The following is a 15582-nucleotide window of genomic DNA, read 5'->3' as shown; positions in this document are numbered from 1 at the left end:
AAACAAAAATTCTGAATTAGGATATATTAAAAATATCTGTGGTCTAAATTCCAGTAATATAAATAAAAAGTTTCAAAGTTCTAATAATGCTGTGATACTACTGAAATTCTGCTATGCCTAGAAAAACACCTCAACTGAGTACTCTGTACTTCCAATTAACTAGAAAATATACTTCTAAAGAATAACTGCCTAACCTGTAGTTAATCTAAGTAATTATTAATTTATTTTATTTTTAGAATTATAAACTACTGCTAAATGTTTACTGTTTATAAAGCAAAAAAAAAAAAAAAAAAAAACAAAACAAAAAACAAAAAACACCTCAACCCCACTACTAATCTTTGTTATTATTAAATAGTTCCATTATATAGTTTGTCCAGTGCTGGTTCAATTGACCATTTTTCCTTTTTCTATACTTTTAATGGTATTATTCCTATAAGATAGAAGCCATATATATCAAGTCATTTTGTACACCATCTAGCAGAATGCAATGCACACATATTGGTAGTTAAAGTTTTTATAGGACAATAATGAGAGTAATGTAATCCTAACAAAAAGAGAAAAACTATAAACTCATTTGGTTAATTAAAATAAGCCTTAAATAAGCATTCGTATTAAATGGGTGTTCCTTCATTGAAAGGAAGGAAGGAAAGCAGGAATCAGGAAGTCAAGAAGGAAGAATGAAAAAAATAAAGGAAGAAAGAAAGAAAAAAGTGTTCCAATGGTAAATTCATTGTTTCTAACTTCTTGGGTCAATTCAGGGAATATTTTAAGTATAGCTTATCAAATGTTCAGAGGGTGCATAAGGACAACAATGACTGCTAAAGCAATCTAAATAAACACAGATAAGCTATTATGAATAATCAACTAAATTGCATTCAGGGGTGCTTGGGTGGCTCAGTTGGTTAAACATCCGACTTTGGCTCAGGACATGATCTCCCAAGTTTGTGAGTTCAAGCCCCGCATCAGGCTCTGTGCTGACAGCTCAGAGCCTGGAGCCTGTTTTGGATTCTGTGTCTCCCTCTTTCTCTCTTCCTCTCCCCAGCTCATACTCTGTCTCTCCATCTCTCTCAAAAATCAATATTAAAAACACAAACAAACAAACAAACACCTGCACTCAGATGCAAAGTTGGGATCTGTTTACAAAGTTATTTCTAATTGACATCCTTCTGCTAATAATGTTTCTGAACACTAGATGGCAATAAACTAAAGGTTTAAGTGAAAGTAAAAACTTAAAAGTTGACTCAATTTAAAAGTCGAAAAAGAGGATATAACTGCTTCACTCAAAACATGTATCAATTTTTGACAGCAATTCTCTTACCTGGGAAGAGGTCTGTACATCTCATAAATATCTCCCAATAAATGAGTCCAAGTGCATACATGTCTACTTGTTTCAAAGCTGATTCACAGTCCCTCAAGTTCACAGCTCCTTCTAGAACTTCTGGTGCCATATATCTGATTGTGCCAACCTGATAAATTAGAGTGACATTTTTCAGAAACATAATGTAACATATTCTGACATGCATACATCAGACCAGAAGTTATACACAAATTTAATGTCAACTATATGTTAATGACACATTATTTGACTTTATGTATATCACTGAAACTTTCTATACCTAATTTTTTATCTACAAAACACCCTTTTTGAATAAACTGTGGTAAATCTTTTCTATTGAATACTATTCATCAATCAGAAAGAATAAGCTAAACTATCCTATGTATGTCAATGAAGAAACATTTGCAAGACACAATGAGAAAAGTGCAATACAATAGCACAATATAAAAAGTACAATAGTATGTACGTCATTTAATATATATATATTTTAATGTTTATTTATTTTTGAGAGACACAGACAAAGTATGAGCAAGGGAGGGCAAAGAGAGAAGGAGACACAGAATCCGAAGCAGGCTCCAGGCCGTGAGCTGTCAGCACAGAGCCCGATGCGAGGGTCAAATCCACAAACCATGGGATCATGACCTGAGCTGAAGTTGGATGCTCAACCACTAAGCCACCCAGGCACCCCCATAATTTAATATTTAAAAAAAAATTTTTTTTAATTAAAAAAATACATACACATGGAGAGAGAGACGTGTATGGTGATGCAGAGAAAAAGGTCAGGAAGGATGTGGTCCACATTTCAACAGTGATTATCAGAAGGCGACTGTCCTGTCTTAAACTTCGAAATTTTACTCCTGCTTCAAAAATCAGTTCTTAAAAAAGAAAATACAGTTCCTACAATCCTCCTCCCAATGCCTCTCAAAAATGAGTTGTGGGGGGCACCTGGGTGGCTCAGTCTGTTACGCATCCAACTCTTGATTTTGGCTCAGGTCATGACCTCACAGTTCATGAGACTAAGCCATGCACAGGGCTCTGCGCAGATGGCACGAAGCCTGCTTGGGATTCTCTCTCTCCCTCCCCTGCGTTCTCTCTTTCTCTATCAAAATAAATACATAAGTAGATAGATAGATAGATAGATAGATAAACATTTAAAAAAATGAGTTGGAACAAGCAGTGATTTCCATAAAGAACTGATAAACTTCATGCAAGGTCTTCTGTAGGTCTTAATTTTGTAATTCCTAATATGCTGTAATTGGTAGCATATAAGGGTAACTGTCCTGGATAGATTTTTTTAATGCTTAATTATCTTCTCGAAGTACATCAGAGTGATACCTTTTGTATACACTCACCTCACTTATGGCTGCATTATCTTCTTCCCCTGGACGTACCAGTCTATTTCCAGTTAGCCTCATGGACAATCCAAAGTCACTAATAACACAGGTTCCATCATTTTTCACCAGGACATTTCTGCTGTTTAAATCTCGATGGGAAATCGCAGGTTTATAATGATCTGTTTAGATAATTTCAAATATTTATTAATGCTTAAATAGCACTGTTGGACATAAACATGCAGGTAATAGGGACTACAAAAATATAGATGATTGTATTATTTTTCTGCCATTTAATTTTCTAATAACAGAAAGGGACACAAGAAAGCAGTTTCAACTCATAATCATCACTATTTTCACTATATTTTACAACATAAACTACTGTTGCATGTGTAATTAAGCTTTAAATATTTAGCTGCAACTAATAGCCAACATGCTATTGCTTCTAATTTTAAAACATACTTGTCTTTTTTTCCCTTTTTCTAAGGGTAGCAAAAGGAGGCAACAGAGAAAGAAATATTTAGTATAAATAACTAAAAAAAGTCAACTTGCCAAGATGCTTCCAGAATCTGTATATTGTATGTTATACTATTCTCCTATGGCTTCACTGATCAAACCTATGACAGAATATCCCAGTTCTGCCCTCAGGGTTAGCCCTGTTTCTAAGCCCACCTCAGTTATTCAAATCAAACTAGAAAAAGTTTTACAATGGACCTGGAGAATAAGTAGAGGAGCTGGTATCTCACAAGATATGAAAACCTGTTTTCCGATTTTACAGAGAAGCAGAGCACTATTATACTCACATTACTTATCACTAGACAATATGCTCCATGAAGGTAGAAAGAGAACATGTTTTACCTGAATTCAAAAGGCTTGGCACACAATAAATGTTTGCTGACTGAAAGAATGTATCTAACCTAAGCTGCCCCACCAAAAACATATTTCTTTCCTCTCTTTAAGGAAACCTTATATAAATATTATATTAAGCAAAACTATAGCTCCTGAGTTGAAAAAAATTGTTACACAATTTCTGAAATTTAAAATAAGTCTCTAGGTATACAAAGAAACAGAGCAATCAGAACAAAGTCAATGATAACTTTATTGAGTATTTATATTTAGGCCCAAATAGGCTCAGTATTTACATTCATTACTCTCATTAATGAATATCAGACTATAATTTCACCAACAATGAAACTAAAAACAGAAGATAATGATTCCTGTCACAATTGGAAGACAAAAATAGTAGTTAAAAAAGAGTTGATTTCTTGTTCATTTTCTCCCCTCTCACTTCCTGGTCTAGCCTTCCAAAGCTTGTACTAACATGGCTCACTCAGCCCCTAAAAGAGTTGCATTTCTTATTCTGGATAAAACCACAATACTAGTACGTATAGTATAATCTCAAGGTGATATTTATGTAAGAAATTTATAGAGATATAAAAATGTTTCTATATTTGGAAAATTTTTGTATATTAATATCAAATCAATACTTAAAGATCTCACACTTAAGGAAATTAGGCAAAAATAATGGGGAGAATGGGCAATGAGTCAATGATACAGCCAGAGAAGAAAATAGGGTAGTACCTTCTGCTACTATATAAGAAAAAAAAAAAAAAAAAAAAAAGACATGAAATAATGAAAGAAGAGGGGTGGGGAGCAAAGAAGGAAGGGGGTAAAGAAGAAAACAAGGGAAAGGAAGAAAAGAAAGGAAACAAGATAGGTTTCATTACCAATGTAAAGGGTAGAACTATAGACTGCCCTTTTGAGAGACTTTTCCCCTTAAAGTTCTCCTCAGTATTCCTTTTAATCCTTTTCATTTGGGGGCAGGGAGTGCAGAGAAAGGAGAACATACAATAATTTTGCCCTGGACAGTAGCACTGTACTAGGCAAATATTTCAAAGAAAAGCAGGGCATACTATTATTTTAATTGTGTTAAAAAATAAAACCTGAACAAAAAATAGTCTCTGTGGACACATACACACAGCAAAGGACTTAGAAGGATGTACATAGTTAATAGTAATTTTCTGTTAGATTTGAGTGATCTATAATATGTTCTTTCTTTGTTAGATTCGGGGGGAGGGGGGGAGTATGGTAATAAGTTTCACTGACATTATCAGGAAAAATTCATAAGGAGGACAGTTACAAATAAATAAGCAGGCTCAATTCCTCCTTATTCTGAAGCTAAAAACAGCTAAATAAAATAATAATAGTATTACTTCTTACCACAAAATTTCTATGCCAAACAGCAAAGTTACATTTGAAGATACTGGGGGTAGGGGGTGGGGTAGGGAGTGTGCCTGGGTGGCTCAGTCCGTTAAGTGTCCGACTTCAGCCCAGGTCATGATCTCACAGTTTGTGAGTTCGAGCCCTGTGTCGGGTTCTGTGCTGAAAGCTCAGAGACTGGAGCCTGCTTTGGATTCTGTGTCTCCTTCTCTCTCTCTGCCCTTCCTCTGCTCGTGTTCTCTCTCTCTCTCTCTCTCTCTCCTTCTCTCAAAAATAAATAAACATTGAAAAAGAAATTAAAAAAAAATGAAGATACTATGAAAAATAGTGTTCTCTGACAAAAAGTGAAATAACACTTTAAATATTTTGAAATAATACTGTATATTTCCAATACCTTTAAAATATTAGGTAAAAGCATAAATTCAAATATGCTAAATACTAAAAAAAAAAACCCACAAAACCCCCAAAATAGCTATTGTATTTATTTATTTTTTGCAATACTATGTATATACTCAGTTTAAAAAAAAAAGGTTAACTAAAAAAAAGGGGGGAGTTAACTAGTTTAAGTGATATTAGCTAATATTTGAGAGTAACATCTACATCTAAATAAAACTCTTATTTGATGGCAATCATTCTTTTCATTTTTTTGAAACCTTGCTAAGTCATGCAAGTCTTGAAAAGGGGGATGAGGATGGTATTTTAAGTTCTGCGCTAAGCCAGCTTTTTAAGTGAATTATAATAATACTTAAGAGTAAGGAAGCATAGTCCAAATGGTTAGTGTCCTAAAGCACCAGAATAAGTGCATCAAACTGCTGACATAGGCAATAACATTGGTCAATTCTGTATTCAGGAAAAGCAAGATGTCAAGATAAATGAAGTGATAAATTATTCAGGAGAAATTTTTTATATATGAAGCAGCAGCTAGAAAAGATGACCCACACTACTATACAATAGAACAAAGATCTAAGAAACTGATATATTAAAGATTCTCTTATCTACAGGGGTCAAAGAAACTGAAAAAACAATATTCTGGGCTGTAGTATGACAAGAAAATCCATAAGGGATGAGAGCTTGAGAAAGCACTAAGACTGATTTTTGCAACAAAGCTAATTTAGATGTGCCTGTGATGTATGTTTTGAAACAAAGTGAGAAAGTAAATGTATTAAAAAGATGTTTTGAACAACTACCAAAAATGTGCATAGATGCTGAAGAAAACTGTAGTTATGACAAAGAACACAAACCACAGTTCTGAAACACTGGCCAAGATCAACTCCCCAGCATGCATTATCCTCCTTCTACTCAGTAACAGAATCCAATATTATTTGATATAGCAACACAGCCAACACAGCCAGCTTAAAAACAACAACAATAATAACACCAACAACTGTATTTAAGTGTGGTAGTTAAGTGTGAACTAAGTTCTGTAAAATAAAATATACGTATGAGAGTAGAGCCTCTGGACGCAGAAGGGGGCAATTCCTTCTACCTTTCCTTCCTTTCCCTTACTGATTAGAATATAGCATGATGGACAATGAGGTGACCTTGAAAATGTAAGCCATATGTAAAGAATAATGGAAAAAAAAAGAATAATGGAGGAGAAATATTACTGGAGGCTTAGGCTACACCAAACCAATTTTAGACTCTCTCTAAATTCTTACATAAGAAAGAAAAAAAAATTCATTCTTATTGAAGCCTGTGATTTTTTTCCCCCTGACAGATTTGACCAAACCTAATCCTAGCTAAGAGAAACACTAAGTTATAAAAAGATATGTGTAGGTTTTATACTAAAGACCAGTCAAATATAGAATAAAAATCCATATGATGTTAAAACTAAAGAATTGGTAATGCACTGTATTTCATTTAAATAAGCAAATAAATGCAAGGAAATGTACTACAGCCTAGCTAAGAGCTTCTCAACCTAAGTTCATTGATGGACTTTAACGGGTCTGAGAACCCCTAGAATCAAAAGAACATTTTTAAAAGTTGGCCATACATGTATCTTTACAGAGGTGTTCAGAGCTTTAATCAAAATCTCAATAGGATCCATGACCTCTCTAGGGTCTCAAAGTTCTTTTTCTTATTCTTCCTGTTATATTTCAAATATATTTCCTCAAGCCAGATACTTCAAACAACTGGCTAATAATAAATCTGCTATTATATAAAATATACTCTTAGTTTGAAGATATGAATACAATTTCCCTTTGTGAATTTTGCCCCACATGAGTGTCATTCATCTTCTACTCATTGTCTTACCTCCTCGTGGCAATTCTGTATGAAGATAAGCCAGACCTCTAGTCACAGAATGAGCCAGACGGCAAGAACTGACCCAATCACTTGTATGGAGACTCAAATACTTGCAAAGAGATCCCTATATAAAAGAAGAAATACACAAATACAAAAAAAAAAAGTGGAATTAATTTACTTGTACATGAGGAGGTAAATTAGCAGTAGCCTGACAAAGTATTTAAGTAGGTTAGGATTCCATGGAGATTTAATGAACTATGACATTTCAAAATCTCAAAACAGTAAGACATTTCTGTGAGTTGAGAGGGGAGAAGATGATGGAAAGGATAATTTAAAATTATTAATTTCTGGGGCGCCTGGGTGGCTCAGTCGGTTGAGCGTCCGACTCCGGCTCAGGTCATGATCTCATGGTCCGTGAGTTCCAGCCCCGCGTCGGGCTCTGTGCTGATGGCTCAGAGCCTGGAGCCTGTTTCAGATTCTGTGTCTCCCTCTCTCTCTGACCCTCCCCCGTTCATGCTCTGTCTCTCTCTGTCTCAAAAATGAATAAACGTTAAAAAAAAAAAAATTAAAATAAATAAATAAATAAAATAAAATTATTAATTTTTTTCTCCAATGTTAAAAAGTATAAATGAGTATTTCATATTAAATGTTTCTTTTGTTTCTGAAATTAAGATAGAAAACATAGTCTTTTACATTCTTTCTTTATACTGTATCTCTTACCAGTACAAATACAAATTAAATTGTTATGTTTTACAAGTATGAAACAGAAAGCTTTCATAAATATGTATGTGTCAGTGCTATTCAAGGTGCTCATCCACAAAGTATTTACCAGTCAGGGATAAGGAGCTTGCACAAGAATGAACGTCAGTCAAAACACTGTTTCCTTCATCAAGAAAGTCTTGCTGAGAGGGAGAAACAGACAGACAGACAGACAGATGAACTAAAAAGTTAACTAGTGACTTGGTTGATTCACATTCTGATGTGAGATCCTTATCTCACAGCAAACCATTTATTAACCAGTTTGCAAACCACCAATGTTCTACATAACAGTAGTCCTCCTAAAATTCTGATTGACAGCTAATATAAATGTCAGTTTAATTTTTATAAAGAACTTACATTGGGATAATACTCCATCACAAGCAAATATTCCATGCGTCCATCTGCGGTAACTCTCTCATCTCCAACTATAAAGCGAGCAATGTTGTCATGTTCCATTAAAGGCACTCTGTAAATGTTCTTCTCATTGATAAAATTCTGACGGTTTGCAAAGGAAAACACTTTTACAGCAACTGGACGTTCATCTAAGGAACCTTTATATACTGCTCCATATCGACCCCGGCCAATCAGCTGTAAATTTGTTTTGAAGAAAGCAAGGTATTAATTCATATCACAATTGAACAATCAATTTTCTAGAAAAGTGTAAATCCAAATGTATACCACAGTTCTCTATTGCTTATAGTTTAAATTACTCCACTGTCAAGAAACTAATAAATTCTACATCTCATATGGCTCAGGAAACTCCTATCAGACCCAGCCCTCCCAAAGATAACAACTATGAACTCTGAACAAAATTTTAAAAAGAAATCTAAAAGTGCTAGAGAATGAACAAAAGGAAGTAGATTCTGAGGGGAGTCAACACTTAAAAGAAAGGAATGCCATAGGGTGAACTACTCATTTTTATAGCTTTTAGCCTGAAAGCAGGCTGACACGAACACTGCACAGTGCAGTGAGAACTGCGATAGAAAATCTATAGTCTTCCTGGCCCTAGGAGCCAGAGGACAGAATTTAGGACAACGAAAAATGCTGGAAAGGGAGAGGAGAATCCCACAAAGAAGAGTGAGAGAGGGGGAAATGAAATGAATACTTGAGACCAATTCCAGCTAAAGATAAAACAATTGCAGTGAGATTTGAGCTTCCATCTAAGAGACAAGGAGTTCACAGTACGTCCAACCAAGTTAACTGCCTATTAAAACAAATAATGGAAATAAACACACTTTAGAAAAACCTACCAGAACACAAGGTCTCCTCAATATAACATTCACAATATACAGGACACAATAAAAAAATAAAATCAGCAAAATGCAACCCATTCTCTTCATTTTTGGCTTCTGGGGATTTTACTTTACTGAAACAGGTTAAGGATTTACCATCATTTATTTAATATTTTTGTCATATTTAACTATTTCTAGGTTAATTACTTAATAAACAGACTGCCTTTTAGAAAGGCTGTATCAATATATAGTTAAATCAGCAATGTTTGGGAGTATTTTACTCAGTCCAGGATAAAATCCTGTGGTTTTAACTAGTATTTTTTTTTCAATTTAGTAAATTGGACATCTTATTATGCATTCAAAAGCTACCTTTAATTCTTTTATGAATTGACACTTCATCTTTTTGGTCCATTTTTTATGGATTGTTGCTTCTATATTGATTTATACTAGCTCTTTAACAATTCTACTTTATGTGTTGAAATGCTTTTTTGAATATTTTAACGTTGTTTATTGTGTTTTTCTCCCAAACAGAAGGTTCCTAAAATGTTTTATATAATTAAATCTACCATATCTATTATTTAACAGTCTCTAGTATGGGGATCATAGTTTATTTATTCTAATAATAATCATAAAAACATTCATCATGGTAAGACTATAACATAGGTTCTGAGATATTACCATATAACAGTTGTATGTACCTATAAAAATATGCAATACATGCACAGACAAGGAATATTTATTTGGCATATACCATGGGTTGCTTGAATGGCACATTCTTCTCAGAATTTCACATGTCTTTATTCCTATACACTATTGCAGTCTATACTCAAAGATCATCTCCTTTCTAAATACACTTTCTGTCTCCTTTCTAAATATACTTTCTTTACTAAACCACTTTCCACCTTTTTCTTTTTATCTGTTTTATTTTTCTCTATAGCACTTACTACTACTAGAAGTAATATACATTTATTTGTTTCACCTCTTTGTAGACTCTTTCCCACTAGAATACAAGTCTCAAGGCGGCTCTCTGTAGTTTTTACCTATATTCTCAGTGCCTGAAATAGACCTTGGTACCAAACTGATAGTTAATAAATGCTCAAGGAATAAATGGATAAATGATGTAGTGAGTGAATGAAGTTACTGTCTCAGATATACTATGAGAGCAGAAAGAACAGTCCATATGTTCTAAAAGCAATCTTACCTCCAACAGTTTCAGATTATCTAGGTCAAGAGAGGGTTCTGATGCTGCTGCCTCCATCATGTTCATACTGTGAAGACCTTGTTTACGGTCTCCTATAACAATAGGAAAAAGAAGTTGCTAATGTACTGTTCTCTTAAAATCTTTATTACACTTTTTCTTATAATTGCTAAAAAAGAAGAACTACAGAAGGTAGGCAGCAAGATTTATGCCCAATGTCACCAAGAGTAAAACTATTTACTAAACTAAGAATTATCTATAAATGAAGATGAATGATGAATAATAACATTAAAGCTGAATTTTGGGAGATAGTTCCAGTAACAGACCTAATTTAAAATTCAAAGAAATATTGCAGAAACATTTAAAGAAGGTTTTAATAACTTAAAAAAAGTGATTCAAATGAATGAATGGGTACTGATTTTCTAAAAAGCTCATTAAACCTAAAATTTATTAGCACTGACTGGACAGTTGGGGTGCTTGAGTGGCTCAGTCAGTTGGGCGTCCAGCTTCATTCAGCTCAGGTCATGATCTCACAGCTTGTGAGTTCAAGCCCCACGTCAGGCTCTGTGTTGACAGCTCAGAGCCTGGAGTCTGCTTCAGATTCTGTGTCTCCTTCTCTCTCTGCCCCTCCCCTCCTTGTGCCCTGTCTCTCTCTCTTTCTCAAACATAAATAAACATTAAAATAAATATTAAAAAAAAAAAAGAACTGACTGGACAGTTGATGATACTGAAGATTGATTGATTGATTGATTGATTGATTTATTGGTGTGAAAATAGTATTGTGGTTACATATATTTTAAGTCCTTATATTTCAGAGATAATACTAAAGTTTTCACAGATAAATGACATATGCAATTTACTTCAAAATACCCAGTACCATGAAGGGTGTGGTGAGTGGGGCTATGGATGATATATAGATGTAATAATCATTGAAGTTGGGTGATAGATATTTTGTATATGCTTGTAACTTTTCATAAAAACTAAGAAAAAAGGTTTGCGAAGAGAGGATGGGACCTACTGTAGCACAGAGTTTTTTTTTAGCATAGAAACTTTAAAAAGGAAAAAACTGATTCTGACTAAATGGTATATTTGATACAAAAAAACAAAAGGAGATACTTTTACCTGTCAGCATCCTGTATCCAAAGCATAAGGCAACTATCAAAACAGCTAATACAGAGACTGATGCCAAAGCAATGATTATTGTCTCATCTCGGTTAAATGAATGAGGTGGACCTAAAAGAAGACAAATTTTAAAACACAGTTATTTCTTATTTTACCATTTTGTTAAGAACTGACAGAAAGGCTATATCAATATATAGTCAATCAGCAATGTTTTTGCATCAAAGGAAATTAAAGAAAAATAATAAATTTGTGACGGTCACAAATTATGTGTTTTTAATCATACAAATGATCTTATAGATTTACAACACTGAAACACCTGTTGGCTGTGCTAATTAATGAATATCAACTACATCATGGAACAGCATAGGCAGAATAATACAATATTAAGAGAACAGTCTTTGGAATCACATTGGTTCTAAATCCTGACTATGCCACTCTTAGTGGAATTTGGCAAATTATTTGCCTTTTCTGATCTTTAATTTTCTCATTTATAAAGTCAGTACTCTCTACCTCAAAAGTCTTCTGTGAGGCTTAGATGGGAGTCTAAGTACTTAGTACCATGTTGAATATATATTATTTATGCAATAAATGGTAGTTTATCAATATTGATATTATGATTATTAATGAAAAGAACATGGCTTTACAGGCAATGAAATCTGAAGTGGACTTAAAACTCAGTTCTTCCACTTATTGCATGACCTTGGGAAAATTTCTTCACCTGTCTGAGCCAAAGGTTATTCACCTGCAGATAGGGAACACACATATCTAAACTACAGGGCCATTACAAGCATGTAAACTATACTATGTGTTAGTTCCATTCTGTGGACCAGATGAAACACACTTTAGGATGGATTTCCACAAACTGGAGCACATTCAGAAGAGAATAGTGAAGAACTCTAAATTGTGATGGGTAGAAAGAACTGAAGTGTCTGGTGTGGAGCAAGAAAAACACTAGAGAAGATATGATAGTTGTCTTTATGTGGAAAAAAGGACTTAACAGCTAGCGAGAACATAAGATCCAATCAGTGTGTGTTCAAGGACAGCAGTTTTTAACTCAGTATGCACAAGAATTTATGGCTGATAAATAGAGCTGTCTAAAATGGAATGAGTTACCCTATGAAATAGCTGTTCATATATTTTTTTTAATTGAAGGTATTCACTGTTTGGTAATAATGACCAGAGGGTAGGCTTGATGACTGATAACATCATTATTTAATAATTCTTTACATTCAAGGGGCGCCTGGGTGGCTCAGTCGGTTGGGCATCTGACTTTGGCTTGGGTCATGATCTCATGGCTCATGAGTTCCAGCCCTGCGTCGGGCTCTGTGCTGACAGCTCAGAGACTGAAACCTGCTTCAGATTCTGTGTCTCCCCCCGCCTCTCTCTGCCCCCGCCCTGCTCATGCTCTGTTTCTGTCTCTCAAAAATAAATAAACATTAAAAAATAATAATAATTCTTTACATTCAAATTCAAGCATATGTTATTTTAAATCTTTCTCACTTTGGACATTATAATTATGTGTTGTATCAAACTAGAAGCCTCTGGCAAAGTCAGAAGCTTCTATAACAAAGAGTTCCTCCAATGTGCATTCCTGTTCTAAAGGAATGTATTTGTGTCAAATTAAACACAACTGAATATTACAATGTCAAAACAATATCTCTATAGAAGAATCTTCTGGTGCACTATAATACTTACTCATTTAGCAAGTCAAACTCCAGGCTTGTACCTAAACCCAGAGTCACTTTATTATTTTTAATTTTTATTTATTTGTTTATTCAAGTATAACATATAGTGTTAATATTAGTTTGAGGTGTACACAATGTAACAATACAAAAATTCTATGTATTTCTCAGCACTCATCAATATATGTAACAATCATTTAATCTGCAGTATATTTGGGGCGCCTGGGTGGCTCAGTCGGTTAAGCGTTGACTTCGGCTCAGGTCATGATCTCGCGGTTCCTGGGTTTAAGCCCCGCGTTGGGCTCTGTGATAAAAGCTCAGAGCCTGGAGCCTGCTTTGGATTCTGTGTCTCCCTTTCTATTTCTGCATCTCCCCTGCTCACACTCTGTCTCTGTCTCTGTCTCTGTCTCTCTCCCAAAAATAAATAAACATTAAAAAATTTTTTTAATCTGCAGTATATTTACATACATATCATTTAACATAATGATAATTGTACCTTCTTCTATAGAATAAATTATAGGGAGAAAGCTACATATAAAAACTCATTTTACAATCAGATATCACTTCTCATATACTAGGATGGCCATAATTAAAAAAAAAAACAACCAGAAAATAAAAAGTGTTGGCAAGAATATGGAGAAATTAGAACTCTTGTACATTGCTGGTGGGAATGTAAATAGTATAGCTGCAGTAGAAAACATTCTGGAAGTTCTTCAAAAAGTTAGACATAGAATTACCATAAGACCTAGCAATTCCCCTCATAGGCATATACCCAAAAGAACTGAAAACAAGTGTTCAAACGAAAACTTCTACAGGAATGCTCATGGCACACTAATCATAATAGCCCAAAGTGGAAACAACATGAATGTTAATAAACTGATGAATGAATAAACAAAATGTATTACAGACTGAACTGTGTTCTCTTAAAATTCATATGGTGAAGACTTAACACACAATGTGATGGGTTTTGGAGATGGGACCTTTGGGATTAGGTTTAGATGAGCCACGGGAGTGGGGCCTTCATGATAGGACTAGTGCCCTTATAAGAAGAGATGTCAGAGCACTTTCTCTCTCTGCCATGTGAGGAAATGGTGAGAAGGTAGCTATCCACAAGCCAGAGAGTTCTTAACACAATCCAACCAGGCTGGCACCCTAATCTTGGACTTCTGGCCACTAGGACTGTAAGAAAATAGATTGTTGTTTAAGCCACACAGTCTATTCTGTTTTATTGTGGCTGTGAGGGTGGCAGAATATAATACCTCATAATATGCGTCTTTGGCATAAGGACTATCTTGAGCTGGTTATTTTTAAGAAACACCAGACACAGAGGCAACTGGGTGGCTCAGCCGGTTAAGCATCTGACTTCAGCTCAGGTCATGATCTCCCGGTTCGTGAGATTGAGCCCCGTGTAGGGCTCTGTGCTGACAGCTCAGGGCCTGGAGCCTGCTTCCAATTCTCTGTCTCCCTCTCTCTCTGCCCCTTCCCTGCTTGTGCTCTGTCTCCCTCTTAAAAATAAATAAACACTGAAAATAAAATTAAGAGAAAAAAGGAACACCAGACACAGAAGCAGCTCTGAAAACCAAGTAGAAGTTACCCTTTTATAAAAGGCATTTACATTTGTAAGGAAAATCTCCATTTGTAAGGTGTCTCCCTCTCTGTACTAGGAAGACGAAAATGACTAAAACTCTTGAAACTTTTTTTTTAATTTTTTTTTAACGTTTATTTATTTTTGAGACAGAGAGAGACAGAACATGAACGGGGGAGGGTCAGAGAGAGGGAGACACAGAATCTGAAACAGGCTCCAGGCTCTGAGCTGTCAGCACAGAGCCCGACACGGGGCTCGAACTCACGGACCGCGAGATCATGACCTGAGCCGAAGTTGGTCGCTTAACCGACTGAGCCACCCAGACGCTCCTAAAACTCTTGAAACTTTTATCAATAGAGAAGACAAGGACTTAAATCTACATAACAACCATACACTTGTTTACTGTGCTTTTCCTAGTAACAATCCGTTACTGGTCTTTCCTTAACCCACTCCCCCTTCCCCATTTTCTTTTGGCTTAGCTGGAGACAGTATTTACCCTGGTTACTTGGGCTACTTCAGAGATTTACTCAATTTTCCTGGGAATCTCTCATGTATGCAGGAAGTATATATGTTAAACTTCTATTTGTTTTTCTCCTGTAATACTGTCTTTTACAATGAAGGTGGAAGGGATGTGACACTATTTTTGAGAGAGAGACAGAGACAGAGACAGAGAGAGAAAGAGAGCGCTAGTGAGCAAGGGGCAAAGAGAGAGAAGGAGAGACAGAGAATCCCACCAAGGGCAGAGAGAGGGAAATGGAGGGAGAGAGAGAGATGGAGATGGAGAGAGAGAGAAGGAGAGGGAGAAGGAGAGAGACAAGGAGAAGGAGAGAGAGGGAAAGGGAAAGAGAAAGAGAGGGAGAGAGGGGGAGACAG

At 35.3% G+C, this 15582-nt stretch overlaps 1 protein-coding gene across 5 annotated transcripts in view; it reads right to left on the bottom strand.

The window, feature by feature from the left end:
- The window catches only part of BMPR2 (bone morphogenetic protein receptor type 2), a 194941-nt gene that overhangs the window by 28556 nt on the left and 150803 nt on the right, over nucleotides 1–15582 (bottom strand). For all 5 annotated transcript variants that reach the window (XM_042949759.1, XM_042949758.1, XM_042949760.1 and 2 more), the window contains 6 exons: nucleotides 11443–11553; nucleotides 10324–10415; nucleotides 8248–8478; nucleotides 7141–7255; nucleotides 2689–2849; nucleotides 1319–1466 (listed from right to left, as the gene is read on the bottom strand). In XM_042949759.1, the coding sequence (XP_042805693.1) occupies nucleotides 1319–1466; nucleotides 2689–2849; nucleotides 7141–7255; nucleotides 8248–8478; nucleotides 10324–10415; nucleotides 11443–11553 (858 nt within the window). The remainder of the gene's footprint in view (nucleotides 1–1318; nucleotides 1467–2688; nucleotides 2850–7140; nucleotides 7256–8247; nucleotides 8479–10323; nucleotides 10416–11442; nucleotides 11554–15582) is intronic.

Source organism: Panthera leo, chromosome C1 (assembly GCF_018350215.1).
Source record: "Panthera leo isolate Ple1 chromosome C1, P.leo_Ple1_pat1.1, whole genome shotgun sequence".
In the NCBI taxonomy this organism is placed as follows: domain Eukaryota; kingdom Metazoa; phylum Chordata; class Mammalia; order Carnivora; family Felidae; genus Panthera; species Panthera leo.
Note: the sequence above shows the minus strand (reverse complement) of the source record. Positions and strands in the feature narration are given on the sequence as shown.